Consider the following 27,515-nt stretch of genomic DNA (forward strand, 5'->3'; position numbering starts at 1 on the left):
AACTTTGTGGGACACGCATACACACAAACATAATAAAATAAAATTTAAAAAAGCAATACAAATTTTGTTGCTGTCAGAAATAGAAAGTGCCATGCGGTACATCATCGCTTCCTGGTCCCGTTGTTAGCACTGGCTGACTTACTGAAACTTCTGCTCATCTGGGGAAAGTGAACAGTTGGTGTTCTTTCGGTGGGGCCATACAGCCCTAAATTCCTGGCTGTAGCTGACTTTCGAAGAGGCTTAACACTGGGGAAAGGATTGAAGACTTGTGGCTTTGAATTACCAGGCTGGGGAGATTTAGCCAGGTTTCCACTGTCTGTGGATGAAGCAGACGACTCAGATGAATGTGGCTGGCAGGACTGACTGGATGTTGACTCAGCATCACTTTTGTTATCTGAGGTGAGTTCCAGCGTTTCCAGTTTTAGCTGAACCACTGTCACGTCTGTATTGCTGCCCGTAGAGACTGCATCAGCAGACTGCTGGTCAGCTCTACGAGTAGTCCTGTCATCCAAGCTACCTCCTCCTCCAAAATCAGAATGTTTGGAAGTGTCCTCCTTTGCACCAGGACAATTTGTTTTACAGCTCTCACTCTGCTCATCTATAAGTCCTATGGTATCCCCATAGCCCAGCTGGCCTTTAGCCCTAGCAATATTCTTTCGATGAACTCGTATGTGAGTGCGCCACGGAGAGTTTAGTTTTGATTTAAGATCTTCTTGGGGAATGGGAGACATCTTCCCTGTAGCATGACTTGGAATGTGGATAACAGCATTCTTGAGAGATTTGTTACTTGATTTCAGCTTCTTTCCTAAAAGGAGGTGGTTAATCACTGGGGAATGGTTTACCTGAGAAGGGAGGAGGCTGGTAACTGGCCCTTTGTCTGAAAGAAAGTGTTTGAAAGAAGCACAGTATTGTTAAATTAATGCCAAAACAAAATGTTCCAAGGATCTATCAGCAAAGACAATTTTTAGCCTTTCTTGAAGTATAGCAAAGGTTTGTAGGACTGACTTCAAGTAAAATCACTGAATTCCTCTTACAATTTAGAGTCAAAAACAAAGCTATTCTCCCTCCATTCCATTCCCTCTCCATCCTTACTAAGTCCTAAGCCAGGAAAACCATGAGAATAAGTCATAACAAATACAGTTCCTCCATTTGTGAAATTGTGCTGTAACTGAAGCTGGCTTCTGATATCTGCACCCCCCTCCTTCATTTCTATTCCAGCTTTAAGAGGCAATTCAGTCCCTACATGAATTCAGTCATCTAAGCTCCTCCATAAGGCTTGAGTAAATACAGAATGAACCAATATATTTTTAATAGATAAAACCACACCAACTTATTATTATATCCTCTAATTCAAATCACAGCAGTAAATTCATAATTAGGTAATTAGGTGACAGTTTGATTAACCCTCAAACCCAGCCCTGCAATATGATTAGAAGAATTAGAACTGTTACTGTATTGGTTTGATTTTTTATTCTTTTTTTTTGGCAGTCCTTGGGAATCAACATCTTACTGTTTGCACTGTTTTGGCACAGCTACTGCCTTTATTGAAAGCAGATATATTGCAACTATTGAAAAGAATTTCCTTCAAAAAAGATGCTAACGTTAATGAAAGTAGCAGCTCCTACAAAAAAGTTTAGCCAGTGGGAGAGGAATAAAAGTGCAGTGACCCATCTGCAGTGACCCATCTGCATGTTTCAATGCTGACTTGGAAAGATGACTTCCAATAAGGAGCTTGTACACCTTCAGTTGCTCTGTTCAGACTAATCTCCAGATCACTGAATCCCAACTGGAGAAACAGATTCTGTAAAACAGATTGCTAAATAATAAACTAACATCCAGCCCGAATTTGAGAGCAATATCATTAGGGCTAAATAAACTGTCAGCTACAATGGAACATTTGAACCTGCCATGCCCTGATGATCTCAGGGGTATAGGAAGCTATGTACCAGCTATGAATCTATCTGCTGCTTGATCCAAAGTGTACTCATCTCCTTTTATCATTTTTTCCAGTGCATCAGTATGTCAACTCCAAGAACGCCAAAGATTTAAACTTTTGAATCAGAGAGATCAGCACAGTGCACCCAGACAGCAACAACGCTTTTAAATACCATTGTTCAGCTGGTCCCTGGGACTTAAAAATATCCCAGGGTCATCATCTTCAGATCCTGACAAAAGAAGAAACATCATCACCTTCTCATTTGCATTTTGTATGTATTAAGTTACAACTACTCTGCTATTAATGTCGCAAGTCAATCTTTCATTTTCGCTATTTGGCTAAAAGTAAAAGAGCGTTATTGGTCTTGCCTCCTATTATGAGACTGGCTTGTAAAAATCAGTAACTGAGTATGTTTTGATGTATTACCTGCTCTGATATACACATGGTGAACCTGCTGTTGCTGTTTCTTCTTTATCCTGGAATACTGCTTTTTCAGTGCATTGATATCCGTGGTCATACGCTCCATCATCATGCTGTTAAAAGCAGCGTGATACTCGCTTCGGCAAGACTCTATTGCTCCAGGACTAAGTTCTGCAATGTTACTGGAGCCCAGACTTTGTTCTTCATTCTGATCTGCATGGAGTGGGAAGAAAGTGGAGACAAGGAGTTAATTGGTATACTTAAGAGTTCTGCAGATTATCAGCAAGGCAAGACTATGGCTGATTCCTATTCTCTTATTTAACTGTAGTCTTTAATCAAAGTTGTTACAATACACATGTTTAATAAAGCTGCAGTATTTTTTAACAAATATATATTTCTAGAGCTAATCCTTAAGAATAGTAAGGATTTGGTGGGAGGCAGGGGGAGGAGTGCATGTTTTAAGAATACAACATCAATTAACAAAGTAGTGTAAAGTTACGATCATGGCTTTCCAATAACCCCGAAGTACACCAAGCCATTTCTAAAGTAATATTAAAAAAAAAGTATTCTTAAAAATACTCAGCTGGTCAAAGATGAGGCTAAAACTGCAAATCATAAAATGTGTTATAGTTGAAGAGGCATGAGGTTAAACAAATGGCCTAAGTGATACTAGCAAGAAGCATCAAGAAACGGTTATAGCACCACAGGGGATAAGCTGACAGTAGCAACCAGAGCAGCTGAGGAGCTGGGCAACTTCTGAGCTTCTCTGATATGCAACCACAGAACAAAAGAAGCAGTGCAACTTATTTTCACAGCTGTTTCTGATGCACCACCAAACTGGAACTCTGGGGTCAAGGGGATAATCCTTTTTCAAGGGATGTTTGTTTGTCTTTGGTTTAGTTTGCAATAGCAGTTTGATGTTCTGACTAAGTGCTAGCTTGAAGTAGCAGGTGGAGACCTATATGCCCTTAAGAAAGAAAAAAAGAAGAAAAAAAGACACCACAAAAATCAACAGGGAAAACTTCAGCATAAGATTCTTGTTCAATCCACAAGAACAATGATGGGTAATCATATAACTGTGTCTTCTACATCACTCTGTTTCCCTCTTTATTCATACACATTTCATTCTTTTAAACTATAGCCCCTCACAAGGTATCATAATGTCACCATCAAACACCACTTCATAAAGGCTGCTGCAAGTTAAGAAATATTATGTTCTTCTCATTGTGTTTTTCTCTTGTATCAGAATTTTGTTCTGCTTTGAGTGTTTGCAAATCTGAACATTTGTGTCCAAAAAATTATTTCAGTTGAAGGATTTGAAAAAATAGCATTTTGTCAGAACACCCTAAACCATATCCAATCTTTTTTTCTTAAATTGAATATACCCAAAATACACCCAAGAATATACTAGGCAACAAGCTGGCTGGGCTCATGACAGCTTTAATCTAGAGCTGCTGGGAGACCTCTGTACCAATGCACACAGAGTAGAAAATAACCAGGAGGAGCTGGAAACCATGAAGCACTTGGAAAATTATGATTTTATTGCTATCACAGAAACATGGTGAGATGATTCACATAACTGGAATACCACCACTGAGGGCTATAAGCTTTTTAGAAGGGATAGACAAGGTAGGAGGAGCGAGGGAGTTACTCTCTGTGTTAAAAAAGTGGATAGAATGCTCCCTCAGAGAAACAGTCAGGAACAGGTTGAGAGCCTGTGGGATACGACTAGGGGCAGAACCAATAAAGGAATAATATTGTATAATATTGTATATATGCAGCCTCTGAAATTGACTTTCAGTGCATCTTCATGGACTGCAGAAGAAGTGGTTTGTCATCTGCTGTAATCCCTATATGAATTAAAAATACCATTTTCACAGCAGCTTTCACAGTTGAACATACAAGTGATTTCTGCAGGGTCATGCAGATTTAACTCCATTTTTCAAAATTAACAAGAACGTTTTTACCTTTCATCTGTTTCTGGTACTTTTGGAGCTCCGGTGCCAAAAAGCCACTTAATGGTCCAAGACAGCCAATTGCATTGGCAATGGAGTCTTCATCATCTAGATCATTCTCTTCATCACTGTCTCTGGTTCTGCCCAGCCTTCTGACAAAGGAGAATATAAGGGAAAAAGGAAAAAGACATTCTTAAACATGATTACTACTAAACATCTTTATTTTCTTTAGGTGCATATAAGGGAAGATGTAATTTCAATATCTGACAACGATCCACTGTAAGAAGTGCATTTCAAACTCACCCTGAAAGTGAAGTTGACTTTACTGTCGCAGGGAAAGGAGTAATGTTGTAAGTGTATTTCTCCCTTAATTCTGCCAGTTGTGGGAAGGGAAACTGAGCCATGGTATAAACAGTCTAAGGGGAAAGAATATGCAGCTTTTACAATCATTCCTTTAATCAACAGTCCTACAAAAGATTTGTCCATGAACAGACTTTCATAGACACGCAGAATTAAACACTGTGCCATGAAAAAAATGCAAATAGTCTACTTTTATAATTTAGTTGATATTTCCTGTAAGAAAAATAAGATTCACTAGAAAAGCACATAGTTTAGAGTTTTAAAAGCATCTAAGGTAATGCTAGATATACAGACTTCTTAAAAATCTGCTGTACTAATTTAATATTATTATCAGTCCTCTCCTTGGCAGCACACCTGCAGCACTGAGGCATCAGGCATCTTCCAGAAGAACTATGCTTCTGCTTAAGTATTCAACAAAGCACTGACACTGTTGCAGATAGGCATGAGCAGCCCCAGCTTAATGGAGAGTGTTAATGGATCCCTTACATCACCTGAGTTATAGACTAACAGGAAGAACCCAATATTCTCCAGCTAACATTAAAAAAAAAAAAAAAAAAGAGATTTCTCCTGTCATTAAAAAAAGTGCCACCGCAACTCTCTGTATGCAAAATTGCAATGTGTAACCATTAGAACAAGACCACAAAAAGCTCTTACTAAATTTTATTTACTTCAATACTCAGAGTTAAATATGATCAATAGCTGCAAATGAACTTACTTTCAGCATTAATTTTGCTTTAGGCCATTTTGTAATAAGACAGTGTGTGTCAGCAACCAACCTGGCATGAAGACAGATCATACTCATTGCAATATCACTGCTGATTTGGTTCTATCTAATTTAGTAGCCCTTTTCTCCTTACTTTTGCACTGAAAAAAAAAAAACTTGAAACATCATTTCTCAGAGTTTCTTTGAAAAAATTAAGAGTTTTTCACAAGTTAATGTCTACTGACAGACAGCAGCATAAAAATTTCTCCTCAGCCATGGCAGGAAATCTTCCCTTTTCTTGCTCCTGTGCTAGTAAGTCACGGGCATTTTCATTTAAAAGCAAATGGCCTCAATTAACATGAAAGGAAATTGTGAACAATTTCTATTTAATTGATTCACAGACAGTGCTTTGTCTGTGCTAAATACATTAAGAAAACTGCAAACATGAATTCTGAACTGTCCCTGATTTAAAAAAGGGGAAAAAAAAATCTCCGGTGGCAATGATTTTAGCAATGAGAAGCAGGAAGGGTAATCCTGGCTAGATCACACAGGCCAATAGTACAGGTCAACAGGCTTCTGTGTGTAAGGAACTCTGTATTTTGAGCCCCGCAAAGCTTCTGAGGCAAGGAGAATGCCTTCAGAAACCCAGAGCACGAACTGAAGCTTCGTCACTCAGTGAAACTGAAACACTACTGTGAAAGACAAATATCCTCCAGGGCCTGAATGGTGATATGCTGGCAGTCTACCAGATGGGGGAATTTTATGATCTGGAGAAAGACCAGGCCCAACCACCTCCGGCCCAACATGTCTGCCTGTTTGTTTGATCTCCATCACACTTCACCGTGTTTTTGCCCATATGTCTCAACTCTCTCCCTTCATAGAGAAGGAGGTACGTCTGGAATTTATTTCTACTCTTTGTGTCAACAGCCTTTTCAGGTAACTTCTTCCATATGCTATTTACCCTTCATGTGAACAGTCAGCCTGAACTCTCCATTTACTCCTCACACCTACTGTTTTCGATTATGCTTCCAGCTTTTCCATGTCTCCAATGCGTCTTTTCCAGGTCCTGTGCAATTTCTCTCTTTTGCACACATTTTTTGCTTAATTACTTGCTGTCAGATTCTAACTAGGAGCTTCACTTGCTACCTACGAGATCCACAAACAGATTTTATGCTGGTGCACATTCAAAAATTTTTGTCAATCAGCACCTGTGATCTCACAGCAATGCCTCAACGAATCTTGCTTCTAGTTTGCACACAGATTTGGATGCTATGTGATTAATTCTGGTGAAACTGGGCCAGTGGGAAATGGCCTACAATACAAAGCATTATGAGTTTGGCTGCACGGTCTTATTTATGGCAATGAGGGACAGATTCTGGGAACACTTAAAGAGGTGAGAAAAACACCTTCCCTTCTCATCTCAAACCTCACACCTTACTCTAAAACTGCAGTCAGCTATGCTCTCAGCAGAATGCCATACAAAAGGTGACAGGCCTGTGGCTTCCAGAGGAGGGAAGAAGTTCTGCTTTTGCAAGATAGCTCACAAAGTCTTGATTCAAGAGTTGCTCCACAATGATTTAAGGTTTCTCTCTCTTTTCACTAGGAAAACAAAACAAAAAGCAAAAACAAACTCAAAAACAGACTAAGCTGCTGCTTGCAGACTCCAGCAAAAAGTTACCAGTGAATTATCATCAAATGCAGGTAACTGCAGGAGATGGTCCAAAACACTGGGCTAACAGAGAGGGATTAACCTATTCCCTTCCACCGCGGTAAACACACAGGTATACCTCTCCTTTTTCTGTTTTCTTTTCATCTCTACAGTGGAATGTTTCTAAACCTACAAACTGAACTAATTTAGCTGCTTGTAAAAACGCTTATTTTATGGGAAGGCATGAAACCCTTTACCCAAATAAACGCACATTGTTTAAAGAATCTGCAGACACCTGGCATACAGTCTTTTATCTCCTTGCAAGAGCTAAAGTTTATCAATAGGCCAATAAAATGACATTACTGAATACTGTATTTGCTTAACTGCTAGTCCTAAATACATATGCAGCCTAGCACCTGGAGTGTGCAGCACTTACCCTAAATTCACCTAAACTGCTCAGTCTGAAAAAGGAGGAAGCTGTTGGATTCCTTGCTCCTCCAATCACTCCAAGCTCTCCTCAGCTTGAAGGAGAAGAGCTAGAACTCTTTCAATGTAAGGGCCAAATATGCAAAAGCTTATCTAATTTAAAAATCTGCTCTATCAACTCTTGCTCCTGAAGCATCAGCCATACCTTCCTCTTCTAGCTCCAAAAGGCAATAGGTCTATAGAGCAGGACTTGTTTCCTAGTGGTCTAGAAGTGCCAGCTATTTTTCAGAGGCTTAAGTAAGCCTGGACAAGTAGTTAAAATACAAGTGAAAGCATCATGCAACTTTAAAGAAAAGGGAGATGATCACCACTAGCAACCTGTACTGAAATGTATAGAAAAGACAGAGTAGAATATTAATCCTTCCCCATGGCAGGATATTAATCCCTCAGCCACCTTGTAAAAAGTATCAGATGTAAGTAAAACCATCACTCTGATTCCGATTAGGAAAAAAAAATAACATTTTGAAAACAAAGCAGCCTAAATGCTCATCTTTGGCTTACTTGTCTAGAAAATCTTAAAGCAATTTATAAAAGTAATATTTTCAAGCAGTTTATCTCCTTTCATTAATGAACTGGTTCATATTTCTCTACTTTTTTCTCCAAAGCAGAAAAAAAAAACACCAAAACTATTCAAACGCAGCAGTCAGGCACGTGGTGGGACTCATATCCCCTCACTGCAAATACTTACACTGCCTACTTTTCTCCTCTAAAGGTAAAGATAATCTGGAGAGAATTTCTCTGACGAAAAGAACTACACTGTCAGTGCCTGCCTTCAACTCTATGAATGCTATCTAAACTGTAGTATGGTTTCTTCTACTCAGAGGACATACACAAAATAGGCATGCTGCCCTCCTCACATGTCTTCATTATCCATACTACCCTATAAGGAACCATAACACCTATATTAAACCATACAAGTACTTCTGACCAGTTGCACTTCATTTTTGAAGCAGAACAAAGCTATGGTAGTTGCCTTTCCCACTCCTAGAGCTCCCTCATCAGACAAAACAACTAAAAGTCTGAAAGCAATTCTTTGCTTCAGAACAGTACTTTATTAGACTATGGAAGTGTCTACTAACTTTGCTTGCAGAAATATTATCATGTATATTATAAAAAATATGCAAGCTCAAATCAATACAATCTTTATCTGCAATACTCAAGTCCCTTTCCTTTCCCAGAACAAAGCAGATATTTGTTCTTATCCAATGACATAAGTGTAAGAATTCAATGAGCGTAGTTATCTACAAATGTCTTTGTTTATAGTTCATTGACTGCCCTTCAAGGCAATTTTTTTTTAAATCATGAAGGACTCTTCTTCTCTTTCTCACTTGATAAATGCTCGTCTCCCACTACGCCTGCAGAATGAAAAGGACTCAGTGTAATAAATAACTGGCCAAAACAAAAACAAAATAAAAGAACATCCTAAAAATTATGACTACAAAGAGATTCTACATCTTGCTTGCATAGATTCAATTGCACACAGTATCACACCAAACTTTCAGCTCTCAACATACACATACTCTTTATCAAGTGGAGTCTAGTGCTTTTCTGTTTTTAATGTGTAAGATTTTCAGCTTTAACTGCAGGTCATCTGCATTTATCTTAAATTTTTATTCTTGAGAGAGTTTATGTTCCTGCAGTATCTGAATAGAAAATGTAATTCTTTAAAAATCAGCACCTGAAGGATGATTGGAGAATGCAGAACATTATACCACAATTACTCACCTGCATGAGTTCGTTGCTGTCAATCAGACTGTCTTCCAGCATCTCCTGGGTTAGCTTGCCCATGGTACTGTAAAACTCATCTGCAGTTTCACAACACTCTATTTGCCTGTGTCAGAATAAATGTTGTTTTATCTCATTTTTTTATTACCTATAATTATTTGCCTCCAAACCAAAGCTGAATTTTCTGTAATCATAAAACATGCACTTCCATGAGTCACATTAATTCTTACATTTATTGCAGTTCCCCCTACACTTCCAAATAACAAAACTACACACCACTATATGATGTCTGCCTAAGCTATACACATTCACGCATTCAGACAGGTTATTCACTCTGCTTCTTTCAGTTATAAAACTTGAGAAATAATAAATCCTGAGCCCTTATTCATCAGGACCAAAAATAAGAGTGCCTCTTGCTAAATTAATCTTGTAACATTCTGCTTGCTTGCATGAAAACAAGACTGGGGCGATTATCTTGCGCACATACACCTACATGTCGGTCAGTTTAACTGACTGCATTACAAAGCCATTATATAATATTTTATTTAAGGGTTAGAGTGGTCTGATCCAGATAGAAAAGCTTTTAAAGGCCTCATCTTCGGACCTCTAAGAATTAAAAATTAATCTCATTCTCACCAGTTCTTGTAAGAACCCATTTGACCTCCAAACAGCATACCCAGTAAAGACAGAGACAGGGACACAAAACAGAATAACGAACCACTGATTAGATAGATCAACCTCATCGTTCCTTTGCCCTTGCAACTATTTCCATTCAAAGATATCAATGTTTTGTAAAAATAAGTTCAAGTCGCCTTCAAGGGGAAAATAAATACTATCTTCATCTTGTAAATGAGAAGCCTATAGGTTGGAAAGACTCATGAAATTCTGCAAAGTCTGGAAGAAAAAAAAATTAATCCATATTTTCTTAATGTTATTTAAGTGTCTAAGAGCTAAACCCACGTTAATATTTCCTTCCTAAAAATATCCCAGAAGGAAAGAAATCGCCAGTCATCTGCTGCACCAAATCACTAGCTCTGATACCTTTACAAACAGAATGGATCTCCAGTTGGAATAAAAATCATAGTCCGAAAATCACTTTTGCTAAGATCATTATTTCAAAAAAATACACTGAATGTGCTATTTATTTATCCAAGCTTACATCATGAATTTGAAAAGAGATTTTAAAATATAGGCTGGAAAATTAAACTGTGTTTCTTCTCTGGATTTCACCAGAACAGAGAGAACTGCTTTATCTAAAACTACTCTTTGACGTTTAAAAGACCTGTGATTCTTTCCACATAGCTGTAATGCAGAAAAACAAATTCACAGCAACAACAAAATCCAAAAATGTGTAAAGGTAGACAAGGATATATCCTTTCTTCATGGCCTTCTCCATACTGCATTTTAAAGTTTGGGATTTTACGTGCTCATGTCACCAATTTAAATCTGTTGAAATGGTTGTGTCTGAAAACACTGATGAAAAAAACAGGTACAGACAGAAAGCTTCCAGCATTAGGCATTTCTAGTCATCTAATGGCATCCTTCCTATGGCTCTTAGTAAATTGGGAAAAGCAGGTGGCCTCATGATCCTGTCTCCTAACTATGGAAAGATGGGATCACAATTTTTTTGTTGAATAACTGCTTGTGGCAGAGCAGGATTTTTCTGTTGCACCTAGACCCCAAATGGACAAAAATGAGGAACTCTCCATCTGGATAATGTGACTGTTGAGCATTTGCCAATTCATCTCCCATTTCAGTGGTGGCCACTCTTCTGAGTCAGCCACTGCAACAGCTGAGTTTTCTCAGAATACCTTTTCCTTTGATAGGCATTAATTCATTTGATCTTTCACAATAGTAAGGCTTTCTTCTTCCCATTTGCTCAACAAGCAGCTCCAGGTCATTTCTGTTTATTTACACATTCATGGTACAAGTTTCTGGTTTGATTACAAGAAGCTTTATTGTTTTCACCCTATTTTTTATTTCATATCAATTATGAGAGCTATCTTATAGGCACTGCATACTTGTTTTTACAAATCATACGTATTATCTGTTTGCTACTTGGAACACTGAAAGAACTGAACATACTGTAGCCTTCCATGTAGAATACAGCTGCTGGGATGATAAAAAACTTTTTTCATGAGGACTAGAAGAAGCAGCTTCCCTTGATCTATCTTGGAGGGGAGGGGGAGATCTACATTAGGGAACAGTCATTTAACAGTTCAGCTGCTACCAAAGTCTTGATTTATATTAGCTGAATGATTAAGTAGTGAAAAATGATAGAAATAACGGGAACATAGGCAATTACCACAAACTTACTGCCTGTCTTTACTAACAATTTCAACCTCTTGTGGCTTCCACATAACTTCTTTGCTGCCCTTATTTTTAAACTGTGCATTCCTCAAGTCTCTTTTCATCAAAACAGAAGTGTGGCTGAACCTTTTAAGAGAAGTACTTCTCACCTCATTTTCAAGTCTAGAAAAATAGTTGTGAAAAGTATGAAGACTATGAGACTATGACTATTGTCACTGGTCCCACTTTTTCAATTCCCCATTCTACTTTCAGCAAAGAACAAAATCACATTCCTCTCGCAGAAAAAATACAGCGCCCCATCTTTACCTGCTCATCTTATTTGATATGATTAATCACAAAATTACTGAACGTCAGGTCTGTTCAGCTTCTGTGACCCACCTTCTTCTGTATCTCTCATTATCACTCCACTACTCTTTTTCTGTTGAGTGCTCCAAAAACTGTCCTGGGACCACACTCCTATTTCCCCTATACAATAACTTAAGGTATAAAATACAATTAGCTTATTCTTTTGGCTGTATTCTTTTAGGTGGTTTCCTGTTCATTTTTTATAAAGTGTGTTTAATTTTTTCTTTGATTACATTTTACACTAAAAATCTTCAAAGCAATGACTCCCTTTTATTTTTTATCATGTTATGAGTTGGAACATTTGTAGCTACAGCTGGTAAGTACATAGAGAACCAACCCACCTTTTATCTAAAGGTTTGGTACCAAGTAATAAAGGACAATGGGACTACATACAGCTTAATTCTAATGCAAATTATTTGTAAACGTTTCTTTCATGAACAGATCAAAAGAAATGTCTTGGGTAATTATGATGCTAATTACAGTTTCCATTAAAGATGAGTTGTATTAAACATTCCCCTGCAATGCTAGTAGCCTACAGTGTTAATATATTCCAAAAGAAGAAAAAACAAATCAAACATCCAAGTACAGAGATGAACATAAACCTCAGAGGTTCAGTCTGAAGGGAAAAAAAAAAAAAGAAAAAGGAAGTGAAGCACTGATAAACATCTCAAGAAAAAATGATGCAATTGATGAAGAAGTTTTCAGTTGAACTAACATCTGCTTGTCCTGTGTGAGTTCACACCTCCTGCTGAAGATGGTGACAGAACTCTCATTTCTCCAGGAGCACTGTGCACTTTTTGTAATGCAAACTTCTGCCACAACAACAGCCTCTGCTGAGAACTAATCTTTTATATTTCATTCTATGTAGTGATAGAAATGGACAAATATAACAATAATAATAGAAATACAAATTAACAATAATGGCAATTTTGCTAGACCGTGCTTAAAAGCAGAGAATCTCAATAAAATGTCTTTGCAGGCATTCAGAGAGAAGAACCACATTACACAAAATGATTCTCTTAGTAACCCTCAGCTGTTTTCTTACCCGTAGCCAATGGGCTTAAGTGAAAAAAATGAAGAGTAACATCTCCAGCTAGTCATCCTCAAATTGCTCTGTACTTCTTTTCCCAGAATGTTTATTAACTCCCTCTGATGTCTATGCGCTGAAAAGTCCAACTAATATTTCAGCACACCATAAAGACATTATATGTGCACAATACAAACATCAGGAGACATTTGCTGCAAGAAGGCTCAGCTCATTATTGTACCCATTCTTTTGGCATCATGACAATATTCTCTAGTATACAGTTTCTCGGAAAAGCCAGAGAAGAACATTGCTTCTGCTTTGAAAAAGATGTACATTCTCCTGGAAGACTGAGAATATGCTCTTCAGAACAACATATAAATTATTTACATTGATCAAAGCAAAAGAAAAATCAGACTAACATGACCACTTACTCTCCTAGCTTTGCCCAGATAGCCAGAGCTACTCTCAGTATAATTTCAGAGCCTTCAAAGAATACTGAATCCCAGATCTTCAGAACTGTATGGTTAGGCAGGCAAGTGGCAAAGAGGGTCAGAAACCACTGCATGGTGAAGACATTTGTAAGAGGGGGTTCATAGCCTCCTGAAATATAAAAACATAAATGCTTTAAGTCCTTTGTAATTGCTATTGTTTTACATGATGTATGAACTGCATACTGAAATTCACCTGTCATTCTAGTAAGCCCTGTTACTGGGCAAAAGTTTCTTAGCATGGAGCTAAAGAGAAGCTGAGAAAAAGAAAAATGAAAAAAATGACATATATAGTCACCATTCATTTTGCTGTGTTGCCAGAAGCTCTAAGCATCACCACCCGCTTTGAAAAACACCACTAAACATCTTTTCTTAACATCAGAAAGATTGCTTTTCCTTCTCTATAACTACATAAGCTAAAAGCCTTCCATTTAAAAAAATGCAGTTGTATTTCTGCAGAAACTAATGACATCAGCAGTCTTCAGTCCTGATGCACTGACAACTTAGAAGAAGAAACTGTTAACACATTCAGTTTTCCTTTTGGCTTGTTAACAGCTTCCTACAGGATTTAGCAGCCTGACAAAGCTGTAGCTTTATTTTCTTATTATTCTCAGAGAGCAATTTGTGCATCCTAGTATCAACTGAATTCCATGATTCACAGAGGCTGCTGTCTGTGAAAATACTTTTGAACAGCAAATGCTTACTTGACACACTTTCTTAGTTTTCATACAGTCTGCGCTGTCATGAGTTTATCTGTATGTAGCATGGTGGTACATTTTAGAAAAGATGAAGCCTGGGTGCACTTAGCTTCCAGGTGGGCGATGGGGGTGAGGAGGAAACTCTCATGAATGAAACAGCTGTATTTTGATTAAAAAAAAAAAAAAAAAAAAAAAAAAAGTTGTCTGGAGGAAATGCTATACAACAAAAATTCACAGTGCAAAGCCAGTTTTCAGGTAGTAATTCAGGAAGTAGCTCAGTTTTGTATCTGCATATTGCTAAGCATCCAGGTGAAGGCATATTAACCAGTTGCCATCTGCTCTTGCATCACAACTCTTCTCAGAACAGCTCTGTAAATTCGAGCAAGTAAAAGCAGCAAGCAGTTAGACACATATTATGAGCTGAGGAAAGAAACACTTTTTCCACGTATCTTTTATACTAAGTTGTTCATTGGAGGGGTGGCACTCCATATGTTCCATATGACATAAACTGTCAACATGTTTATGTTATGTTTGCAGTTGTGGGGCCAAACGATTTCCCTCATCTTTCCTGGGAGACAATATATTTTAAGCATATCAATAACAGAAACGATCATCTTTCACTCCCAACAATGCAAAATGCATATTTGCTGAACAATATATTCAGGAAAACGCTTCAAAGACCATTTTCAGACCTGTGCTTAAATGAAACAATAAGAAGGAAATGAGTAGCATTTTCCACTGAACCTACCTCCACTTTCTCTGTTAGCAGCTCTTTGCAGGGTGTCTAAGTGTTGGGACAGTTCAGGAAGGTTCATTCGTAAAAGATCTCGGAAAACAGCCATATCCACAGAGAGAGCACGGAGATTATTGACAAAATAACTATCAGGAAGCACCTTATCAATTAGGTAAATCATGATCTGTAAGAAGGTAAATACAATCACGTAGGACTTACTCCTAGAAAATAAGTTTCAATAACAGAAAAGAGATATAAAATTCTAAATTCTGTTCACAAAACTATAGGTTAGAGCCAATGTCAATACATGCCTCTGGCATCTCCATTAAAATGGGGAGTAATCGTCGTTGTAAGCATTCACAGGTATTCTAAATTGCCATCAGCAATCCAGACGCAAAGGCTAAGACAGCCTCTTGAAGCTGCTCAGATTTTATGAACCATTAATGACTGAAATCAATTTCATGATAAGCTATGCCCAAATTGGAAGCATCACTCAAATCAAAGGCAACTTTTTGCACTTTTGATGCTAGAGGTGTTTATGAGATTTTCCAAATTGCTGAAAAGTTCCATTATCCCTTTTCTGGTTGTTAACTGTCACAACTAGAATACTCGTCTTCTAAAGAATCTTCTTTTGCTTCTCCAAAATGCAAGATAATGTTCTTTTAAAGCATTCCTCACACATCTCACTGTGATGTGTTAGTGCATGCTGCACTTCATCTTGTCATTTTAAGAGGTGCTAAAGTAAGCAGCACAAGACAGTTTAAAGAGACATATGTTTCAAGTAAGATAGCTTAACGACATGGGTAAAAATGCATTAACTGGATGCTGTCGAGCTTCTGAGAATGAACAAATGGAGCAAATAAATATAAAACACCTTCTGTACATTAGCAGCCCAACAGGAGACTCTGAACTTCAGGATCTTAGACTATTTCAAATGTCTGCTCTACTAACTGCATTAAGAGATTCTGCATGTGGTCACACTGTATGCTCCAACTCTCCACTACTCATTGCCTCTCCAGAGAGTTCTCAATCCTTGCTAGCTCCCAAGCCTCGTCCAGAGCTACTCTTTCTCTCTCATGCCTTCTTGCAAACAGGTATCTTTCCTCTTTAGCTTATGCTACTATTTAAAATGACAAAAGCTGCACCTTTCACATCAAACCCCTTCTTCTTCTTGAGAAATTCCAGCCTTACAAAGCACACATACGGAACATGGAGAAGAAATAACTTTGTTTTCCATTCTCATTTTTGCCAGATAAGACTCATTTTGTAGTGCCAACACACCTCAGTGATTTAACTCTTCATGGCCCTCTAGGGCCATTCCATTACTTCTTCAGCAATAGGAGCCTGACACAGCTCATGGTAAGAGATGACACAAAAATAACACAGAGTTCCAAGTAACCAATTTGAAAATCATAATCATAAAAATAGGGTCATCACGTTTCCTATACCATCATAACATGTCCTAGGAGCTTCTGGATTGTATAAGATAGATGGAAAATAATAGTTGAAAGTACTGAAAAAAATTGTAGCACAAATTATTCAGAGGAAATTTTACTCTGACAAATACAGTATTTTCTTACTATTATAAGTAGCTCTCTGGAGTGGTCTAGAATGGAATTTTAAAAAGTCTAATAAATAAACCACTGTCGGGGCTATTTATTTTCATTTTATGTATTTATTTTGTGTGTTTCTACAATTAGCTTTAAAATGCAGCAGGTTTCTTAACTGCCATGTACGAGGTTGATAACAGAAACTGGAAGTTTCAGCTAAACACAGGGGTTGTGTAAAGTCAGTAGCAGTGTCATCTTTTATTTATTTATGGTCAAGCTCTCATTTGTTTTTTGAATATAGTGTGTTTTTGTTAAACAGTAATAACATTCAAACTGTCCACCTTTAGTTCAGACAAGATGATAAACAATCCAGAGATAAAGATCAATCTACTTTAAATCTTGCTCTTTTTGGCTGTTTATAAAGTTCACGCATTCATTTATTCTTAAGTTCACTAAGTAAAAGCAATCCTCAACACTGCAACAAAAGATTCTACTCACTTTCAATGCATCTCCCTCATTGCCTTCCATCACTTCCAGAATGAGTGCAGCTAAGATGTTAAAGCCCTGACAATAGCCAACAGATTTATTCCATCTGGCATAAGCCAGCAAAACTCGTTTTAATACCACTCGATCTTGCTCTGCCTCCTGGCCACAGTAAGAACTGCAACCGGTTCGGTGAAGGTCCTTGAAAGGATAAAAAAGAAGGAAAGGACAGACAGAAAAAAAAAAAAAAAAAAAAAAAAAGATGTTTATTTCCCTCCTTCCATTAGTTTTCCTGCCTGCCCCAGTTTTCCCTTCACGTCCACCCTCCAAACACATGCTCCTGAAGTTGATGAGCTTGTTTCTTTTTTAATCTGTAAACCTTAAGCTTGCTTAGCCTGTTTCTCTTCAGTAGGGTCACAAGTAAATAAGTTATCTAGAAAATGCTCACAGGAAGTTGTCACAGAAAATATCAGAAGATATCTGTGTTTCAAAGAGGCAAAATATATCAGCTCTGTAATTCCTTTTTAAGTCTTCCTCCACAGAATGGTGTTTTCTCTTGATTTTAAGGATTTTCAAAGACATCAGAAAAATGTATTCTGTGCATATTAAACAAAGGCACATGGGAAAAGTATTATTTTTTTTTTTCTATCTCAAAATCCTTTCATTGCATGGGGCAACCACTACAATGTGAAGAGGCTGAGCAGAATATCACAATTTGTTAATATTGCACAATACGGAACAAAGGATTCGAGTAGATGCTTGTGTGCAACCGCCACTAGCAGCAGCTAGCAGTTTGAAGCTAGATGCAAAACTTCTAGCAAGCATCTGCCTTCCATTTCAAGACGTTTGTTCTAGAAACCATTCAAATTTTTTACTGGGAAGTGCCTGACATTACCATTAAATTTGTGAATAATTTATGCTAGGAAACGAGTACAGACAAAATCCAGTTTTTAAACTGACCAAACAAAACAAGAGGAACTGTTTTTCTTTAAATCAAAATATAAAATAAATTCCAGCTGATTAAGTTTTCAGGACAAAACAAAGAAAGAGAAGTGTCCTTGAGAATTTAATTTAAATTATTTGTGAAAGGCAAAAGGCACTACAATGTTTTGTGTTTCATGAGTAAGATCTAACGCCTTATATTACCAAGTACAGATGACAATAATAACCAGGAACACAAGGTACTTTGTTCCATGTCCTTTAATTAAGATGATTATAGAAAATAAAGAACATCTCCTAGGTAAACAGACCAACATCTACATCACCACAGCATTATAAATCACTTAAGCTCTCCCTCAAAAATGCCCTTCGTTTTACATATAAATTAACAACCAGCTGAGAAATGTGCATAGAAAGATGCTCAATTGCTTTACTAGAAAACATAATATTGTTTAACCCCAGTAATATTTGTGTTTATTTTCAAAATCTGTATTGTAGGAACAAAACCTTACAACCATCTCCATTAGTCTGGTATGTCTCATAATTATTTTTTTTCTTTAATAGAAATTGAGGAAAACAGTTTCATTAGCTTTTTTTTTTTTTTTTTTTTTTTTTCCCCTTCAGTTAATGCTAACCAGATCAATGCAAAAGAAGGATCAAGGAAGCAGGAGAAATAACTTTTGTGGATCAAGGAGGATTTTCCCATATGCATTGGAAAGAACAAAATTTATCCAAACTCTATCTTAAATGTATATAATCGCTTTTCATTTAAAAAAATAAAATAACAGTAAGTTGTCTACCTTTACTATCTGGATGCCCATAGAGTCATCATCTGGATTACTTCTTTCATTGAATGTGAAACGCATTGTTTTATCCCAGTCAATGGCTATACTGTGCAAGTACTGATCAGCAAGGGTCAGCCAAACCTAGGAAGTCAACATAATGCATTATTTCTCAGATAAAAGATAAGCACCATGCGATGAACCTGACCAGCTTCAGCCAGCTGCAATCTGCTGTTAAGACTTGATGTATACAGGAGAAAACTATATTTAAAACAATTTTTTGCATAATTAAAGTAATACCTTGCTCCCGAAAGCAGAAAGGAGGAAAATGGTATTAAGTATCCAAACCTATGAACTGTTTACAAAGTTGCAAGTCCATTGTCAGAAACCAAGAGCCCTTCCAAGTGGAAGCCCATCTAATAGTCCTATCAGCTTTTCTAATCTTACAACCAGCAGGGAGTTCTACAAAGGATAAAACAGCTGCAGGCTTTCCTCTAACTCCACCATGGATCCATCTCCTGGAAACACAAACATGAGAAATCCAGTAGTGCTCCCTCTCCTGGAGGTCTCAACTTTCCAGAAGGAGCAGTTCCCAGTAGGAAGCCTTTGGAACTAATCTGAAATAAATAATACTTGGATCAGTATAAGTTAATGTTGAAAAAGGACTAAACTATTGGCACAACAGGGAGTTCTGAAAACAGACATTGCCCACTTTTAAAACCTGTTAATTACCAAAACAGATTATGTATGTGCACTTAAGACAAATTGTAGACCTTCATTAAACATTTGAGAAGTTCTTGAATCATAAATATACATGACAGATCATACAATGGCAACAAGTAACAATAAAGGATTTTTATTTTCAGGAAACTGAAAGAAATCATGAAAGCAAATGGGTCAAGTTTTATACCAGCTGTTAACTCCCTCAAGTGACAAAAGTAATTCAAACACTTCCCACAGATATAAACACTTAGATAATTGCAGGGGGAAGGAATTTGTAGACAGCTCACAGAATCTCAGATTTTCCACATTTAAACATGCCATCCCACGCTTCTGAAAAGCCACCCATGTAGAGGATTAATGTTTCTCCGTCTCCCAGCAGCATTTGGCACTGTTAATTTCTTACTGATGTTGTTCGACTGGATTGTCTATTTCTGCCAGCTCTGGACAACAGATGTCACATGCCATAGCGGTAATCCAGATGTAACCCTGCCCCTTCCACTGACAGCAAAGGAAGCAATCAGCATGCTGCCAAAACAACAAATATTTCCGTAATCTTGGTATCAATATCACTGGAAAACCAAGGAATAGCAGTGAAAAGCGCAGGCTGTACAGAGGTCTCCATCTCTGGAGCTATTCACAAGCTGTCAGGACACGGTCCTAGGCAACCTATTCTAGGTAGCCCTTGAGGAGGTGGTTGAACTAAATGACCTTCAAAGGTCCCTGTCTACCTCAGCCATTATGTGATTCAGTGCACCACCAAAAAAAAAAAAAAAAAAAAAAGCTGAAATGGCAGTTCTAGTACGCTTATTGAAGTGTGGGAGCAGAACTTTTCGGGAAACAGAAAGCTTATTAAGATGACATAGTTATTCACTGGAGCTGTAGATTAAAAATAGAGAATGGCAGTGGTGTTAGGATAACAATAACACAGTCTCAAGCTTCCTTCCCCGTTTTGCAATTTGGAAACACAGCAAGAAGGAAACGGGAAAGAAAATTACCTGATGCATCAAAAATATATGGAGCCAGGTAGGTGTTTTAAAAAGCTTTAAAAATAGTCTGTTGAGTAAAACTACATTTTCAAAGCTGAGATTGCAAGCTTCATTTAGTTTTTAAGAAAGTAAATACATAAACATGTATTTGTAGGCTAGGTAAGTTCAAATTCTGCTGAATTCTGCAATAAAACACGTTGAGCATAATCCCACTGGGCCCTTTCCTCCACCATCAAGTGCAATTTCCCTGCAATGGTGTACTCTACCATTCCACATCACTCCTGACTCTTAACTTCCCTTTTTAAGGGACCTGCCTTTACCCCATCAAATGTATCCAAGAACATTTCTTCCAGCATTTCCAGCACTAGCGTCTATCAACCTCACCTTCGTAAGCATGACAGCCTACAACTCTGACAAGAGTTGCTCTACTTTTAGTTGATCTTCAGCTGCTGAGGCAGCTTCACCAATTCAGATCCTTGTGACTGACAAATTGAAACAATATCACCTGCACTGCAGTAAGTTTTCTGAGCCTCAAGCAGAAAGAACCTGACTGGTGTAAATACCATCTTTACCTGTTTCCTCGGTCTTTCCAGATGCCACATGAAGTTACCACTTAAGAAGGTAAACTCGGTAAAATCCCAGTAAAATTCACACTTAAAATTTCCAGTGTTAAAAAACAGTAACAGTAATAGTGATGTTGTTCATCCTGTTTATCTTTCATGTGAAACTGAAACTCAAAGGTGATGTGTTGAACACTGCATGCAGGTCTACCTACCTTTCGCCGCCATTCTTTTGGTATGCCTGTCGGCAACCTGGCCACTGCTTTGAGTGCATCATGCCACTAAAAGCAAAAAAAAAAACAAAAACAAAAAATAAAAATCCAGGTAAAAATTCACCATTAGCTTAATGCAAAAATGTGGCAACATCTAAAATACTGCAGACACACATTCATTTCATTTTACTGTATGCTTTTCAGAGTTCTACTGTTTAATCAATTTATTGGGAAAATACAGATTAATTACTGAATAATATAACAACACTATAATATTATAGGTCACAAAGATGTAAGAAATCTCTGGGGAAAAAAAAAAGAACAAAGAAAACCTATTGCACCTTCCAAATACTATTTCTATATTCCAAACACTATCTTCATGCAGTAGTAAATAATAAATAAAAAAAAATAGTAGTAAAAAAAAATATGCTGATACGATGACAGATGCATTTTTGAACTAGGGAAGTACTTTAACCAAGGTGAGTCTGGTACTCCATAAGCCCAGATAATAATTAATCAAATTACCTGCTGAAAACCATTTTGACCTAAAGATGGCTCAAGAGTAAATTTCAATTTTGTATCAACTCCTAGAAACAAAAAGGAAAAACAGTTATGATCATAATTTTCATTTAGATCAGAAATAAAACTGGTTCAAATAAGATCACAGAACTTCAACTACTTGTGTTGAATAATCATATTTTAACCTGTTCCTGTGATTTACTGTCTTCACAGGGGATTCAAGGCATATGTCAAAAAGCATACAGAGAAAATGTTTTTTTGAGTGACATGTCCTCTTCAAATTAATGTTTTAGTTCATCACAATTCATTATGCTAAAAATGACATTGTTTGTTATTTTTACAACCATACCAGGACATCGCAAACTACCATATGAACCTTTATATCATCCATAGGAGCAGATTATGAAAGTTGTTGTACAGAATATTAGCAGATATGACTTAGAATCATAGAATCATAGAATCACCAAGGTTGGAAAAGACCTAAAAGATCATCCAGTCCAACCGTTCACCTGTTACCAATAGCTCCCACTAAACCATGTCCCTCAACACAACATCCATCCTTTCCTTGAACACCCCCAGGGTCGGTGACTCCACCACCTCCCTGGGCAGTCCGTTCCAGTGCCTGACCACCCTTTCTGAAAAGTAATACTTCCTAATCTGAAAAGTAACACTTCCTTAAAGTATTTGAAGTACAAATACTTGAAGTACAATATTACACGAAATATTAGGATCTCAAATTTGGCCTACACTGCAGCCTGACTATGGCCCCTCCTATGCCAGGACACGAAGAACAGCGACACCGGTTGTGCTCCGCTCTGCTCGGCTCCGCCATTCCTGGGTTCTTCCAATGCCGCTGTCCAGAGCCCCGGTGCTGAACACGGCGCCGCACCGTGCCCCATCTATTCAACTTTCTTACGTACAGAATGAAGCCTTCGTTTTCCCTCCATAACTTCAATCATGCATTTCTCCATACTTAAATATTACATACAGATCACAGTTTTCCTAGAATATCAATCCTAACATTTTTTACATACATATTTTAATAGTCTTTAAAAAAAAAAAAATCACTAATTTGCTAGGTTTTATGTAAATAAAATCCATGCTAATCAACTCTCCAGTAACACTCAGTGCTTTGAAGGACTAAGCCCGAGTCTGTAAAAACCTAAACTGCAGTGACATCTGCTAGTTCTGGAATATTAAATGTCTTTCAGCATTTGCATACTGACATGTGGAAACAGAGATAAGTAAATTAAAATGTGGCAATAAGCAACTTGAAAACCTTAATATCTATATATAAAGACAAAATACAGAGAGACAAAGCTTTCTCCCTGAAGGCTACTTTTTTTTTTTTTTTTTTTTTTTTTTGTAAAAAAGGAAATTCACACACACACACACACACACAAATGTCACTTAGTATTGCTGAGACCTGGGGACTGAGGCTTTGGTTTCTGTGCTTTAGATTTAAAAAACATGCCTGTCAGATTTAGAAAAATAAAAGATTCAGCATAAAACAAATGTTTTGAAAAATATTCAAGTATTAACAGATATTCCTGGAAGCAAGTGTTTATTAGTATTCTACCCCATAAATCCGGTGCTCAGCAGGGACTCCTAATACATAAATCTTTTCATAATAATTCAGAACAGTGTAACAATGCTAGTAACCTACTAAGATGAAATTGTATCACATTTGCTGGAGATGTGAAAAAGGGATTCTCATTCCCTAGCAATTTTGTGGTATCAGAGAAGCCTACTACACACAAAAAGACATTGTGATCAAGAACTCCTTTTGTTAAGGTAACAGCATGTTATCTAACATTACCTGGAATCAAAGAAGCAGTAGTCTTCTAAAATAATCATGTATTCATTTCCAACTCAACAGCCACATCTTAATCTCTTCACAGTTTTCTGAGATAAAGATCTCAGTAACAACTTATCTCTTTGTCTTAAAATCTTTTTAAAGAAAAATGCAACCAGAAACACAGGCAAGTGTCTTGACTCCGTGAGGCCAGCAAACCATAGCTGACAATTAGGACAGGTGTGAAATTACTAGAAATTAGACTAACATTGTGGTAAAACTAGACTAGACTATGGGCTAGCTCTTCTGCAGCATGACAAGGACCTATTGGTCAGGACATGTACTATAACTACAGTATTACTTCATGAAGCCGTGAAGTCTGTGGCCCCTTATTTGTTCCCAGTTGCCAGACAGAAATATTCTCCAAATCAAACGATATGATGTTTTGGTGACAGAGAAGAAGCAAGAAGCATGGGGAGTGAGCCACAGAACATTCAGGGACGGTTCATCACACCTGTTCATTTTAAAGAATTCGTATTTCCTAAAATCAGAAAATTATAATTTTTGTTCAATTAAAAAAAAAACAATCAGCAAGTAACAGATAAAGAAGCTGTAATATGAACAGTACAATCTTTTTTCCTAATGATTTCAAAGGCAAAAGAGATTGGAAAAACAACCCAGCCTGGAGCTTCTGAGGGTACATGCAGGAATGCAGCCAGCCAGGTGGCAGCAGCACCTCACTGCCTGTTACATGCTTCTCTGCATGTGCAATTTCTGCACCCTTCAATGAATTTGTCCCTGGACTTCAGAGCTTCCCCAAGGAGATGAACTGTTATCCTTATTTTATCTTCTCTTGGTTCCTCAAACCTTCCTATCTCCATCCTTTCCCTTCTAACAAGTTTTCCACCCTTGCATGTAATTCTCCTCTTGTCGTCAGTCGTGTCACCCATTTCACCTTGCCTACTCTTGCCCTAGAAAAAGGCCCAAGATGTCCAGAACTCTTCCCACAGTCCTTTCTCCCACAAACGTCCATTGTATGCTACATCTTACCACTGACCACCTTTACCTCTGCATTCAGTTGTCTTCTTCCCACAAACCTAAATTCCCCAATACCTTCTTCCCTCCTCAGCTCCCCACATCTACCCAACCCTGCCACCCTCTGCACCCATTTTCACTGGTTTTGCCCCTTTTTGCCCACCTTTTATGTCTGGGCTACATTTTTCACCATTGTGTAACATAAGCACACCTTTTGCAAGAAAGATTCTTGATCCCTTGAAGCTTTATGGGAACTTTTCTTACCAGATCCTCCACATGGACAGCCTGGCTGAAATGTAACCTGCATGCAGCTCCTGGGGACTGTAAGCACCAGAAGTACAACACAGCCCTTCTTTCTAATCAAACCAGACAGCCTAATAGCGTAATTTGGCATACTACATACTACCTCTGCAAATGACACCTCATACCTAAAAAAAATTAACCCATGTAGGCAGGAATGTGTTGGGAATATATTTGAATTAACTAACTCCACAAATACAAGCATATGTATGATTATAAGTATGATTGTTTGGCATCAATTAAATTACTGAAGGGTAGAAGAATGCCAGAATATGGCCTGTTTTATGTCCTTGTAACCTGGTCACCAGAAACAACTGCAAAAATTGTATTTGGAGAGTAATTTAAAAAAAAAAAAAACAAACTACATACACATTTTTACAACACCCACAAAACACAAGAAAAAGCAGAAATCAGGCCTATTAGCTTTCCCATATAAAATACACTATGAAACCCCATAACAAAAGGCTGAGAGAAAGAAGATTTATACCCAAATCTCAGGCCTCCCACTGCATGACCAAAGTGGAGCATACAACCATGTAATAAGCCACGTAATAAGGAGCTAAAGAAAGCACCCAGCCAAGTACTTGGATGAAGGAACCAAATCCTTGCTCCCCAGCTCCATGAAACAAAAGGATAGAGCCAAAGTCTGAGAATTTTTCAGCAATACTAAAACAGAAAAAACGTACAAAGACGATCCGTTCTGATGCAACCTAAAGAGCCATAGCTTCAAACTCACCAAGCACATAATTGTAGATTTTTGCCTGTACTTAAGAGGAGATGTTGAAACTCCTTGAACGGAAAACAAATAAATATTTTACAAGAAAACAAACGAGGAAAAGGGCTCTGAGCAGCTTTCTGTACAGTGGGATACCAAATCTGGGGACAAAAATGGCAACATAAACTACCACCTTATTGTTCCTTGCTGTTTCAGAAATAGCAAGATTCTTAGTCTTACCCTGTAATTTTTCTCTAAACATATATTTTTACCTGCAAAACCAGAAATAGCAGCCAGAGCTGCCATTAGAGCTCACTGGGATTCATGAAAGCACATCCAACAACTGGAGACCGCATAAACTTCTCACTACAAATATAAAGTGTACACAGATACTAAGAAAACCTGAACAAAATTTAACTAAGTTTATTTATTTTATTTTTTTTTAAGGCTCATTAGGCTCCCTGTTTCCATCACTCTAGGGAAGCGTGCATCCCGAATGACGTCACTGTATTTACCCACATTGAACAGCACAATGAATTAGCCTTAGGACTACAGCATTTGTGGTTGAGCTTTTGATTGCGTCCCCACAGGAGCATAAGTAACAGTGTCACTGTACAGATGTCGTTACCTGGAAGGCAGGGGTCTATGAGGGCTACAGGTAAGAAATCCCTTCAGTAACAGAAATGCCACAAATTTTTAACAGAATGTGTTTAGGATCTTATTAGTTACAGCTCCAGAAACGAATCTCAAACACAGAAGCAGTCAGCACTACACGATTCCAAAAGCAGCCTTGCACACAAGTGCCTGACACACAATGGGAAAATGACCCCTACGTATTGCTGTGCATTGCTATAGGTTTTTCCCAGGCTTACACATTTTCTGTAGGCCTAAGATCAGTCAAGAAATAACAATGCTTTTGCGACATTTAACAGCTTGACATTAGAAACCGAATCTAGATTTCCAGTACTTCACAGAAACTCAATGATCCACCATTCTGAAGACGAGCAACCACAATCTAGCCCTCGGCAAAGATCACCCCTTAGCGTTTCTGCTGAGCGCCCGTCCCCCTGGAGCACGTCCCTACCCCGCGGCCGACCACGGGAGCTCACGGGACGCCGGCGCTGATGTAAGCTGCAGAGCCGCAGCTGCGCGTCCCTCGGATGTGAGCGCAGCCGGCAGCGCGCCGCAGACAAAGGCCGGGAGGCTCGGGGAGCCGGCAGCGGGCGAGCGACGCTGGGCTTCGTCACATAGGGAAGGAAAGTGCCCGAGGTGGTGCGGGGCAGGAGGAGGAGGCGCGGGGCGAGCCTCAGCCCGCGACAGCCTCGCAGGCCCGAGCCCCGAGGAGCACCGCGAAGGCGGATCCCGAAGGCGCCCGGCCCGACCCCGCCTCGCCGCGCCCCGCACCCCGCGCGGACCCGGGCGGCCATTTGCCGCGGTCCGATGCCGCCTCCACCCCGCGCCGCGCCTACCCGCGGCCCCCATCGCGTCCGGCTGCGTCCTCCCGGCCCGGCCCGGCTCGACCCGGCCGCCTGCCCGCCCCCGCCAAGCGGCTTACGGGATTACGGCCGCGGCTCCGCTGCAATACCTGGCTCCAAGGTGCAGAGCAAGCGCGGCGCCGTGCGGGAGATGCAGCTCCGCTTCTTGAGGACGTTGCTGAGGATGGTGCCCACGCCGCCTCCCGAGCTCTGCCGCTTGAGGCATCGCCCGCCGCGCCGCAGCGAGCCCGTCAGCCGCTCCTGCCGCATGGTGCCCGCGGCTCAGCGAGCTGCCCCGGGGCTGCGGGCCGGTGGCATGGCGCGGGGGGCGGGCGGCAGCGGCTCTGCGAGCTAGCGGGGGTCTGCAGTGCGGGCAGAGGAGCGGAGGTGCAGGGAGAGAAAGAGGGAGGACGAGCAGAGGAGAGGGGAAAAAAAGAAGGTGGGGAAAAAAAAGAGAGTTGCTCCCGCCCACAATCCTAGCATCAGAGCCTGAAAACCTCCTCCAGCACCACCTGGATGCAGCAGCTCCTCACAGACATAAAGGGCGGCCCCTCTCCGGCACGGGGAGCAGCGCGGAGACACTGACTGACATCCAGGACAGGCGGAG

At 39.0% G+C, this 27,515-nt stretch overlaps 1 protein-coding gene across 1 annotated transcript; it reads right to left on the reverse strand.

The window, feature by feature from the left end:
* Nucleotides 1–101: 101 nt before the first annotated feature.
* TBC1D30 (TBC1 domain family member 30) lies at nt 102–27,178 on the reverse strand (the record flags this gene model as incomplete). Its single annotated transcript, XM_079547460.1, has 12 exons — nt 102–877; nt 2,363–2,569; nt 4,324–4,463; nt 4,615–4,727; nt 9,234–9,339; nt 13,347–13,515; nt 14,850–15,018; nt 16,883–17,068; nt 18,607–18,732; nt 21,073–21,138; nt 21,595–21,656; nt 27,019–27,178. The coding sequence occupies 12 exons, from the start codon at nt 27,176–27,178 to the stop codon at nt 102–104; spliced, it is 2,280 nt and encodes a 759-aa protein (XP_079403586.1).
* Between the last annotated feature and the right edge of the window lie 337 nt (nt 27,179–27,515).

Source organism: Tetrao urogallus (assembly GCF_951394365.1).
Source record: "Tetrao urogallus genome assembly, chromosome: 1".
Lineage (NCBI taxonomy): Eukaryota > Metazoa > Chordata > Aves > Galliformes > Phasianidae > Tetrao > Tetrao urogallus.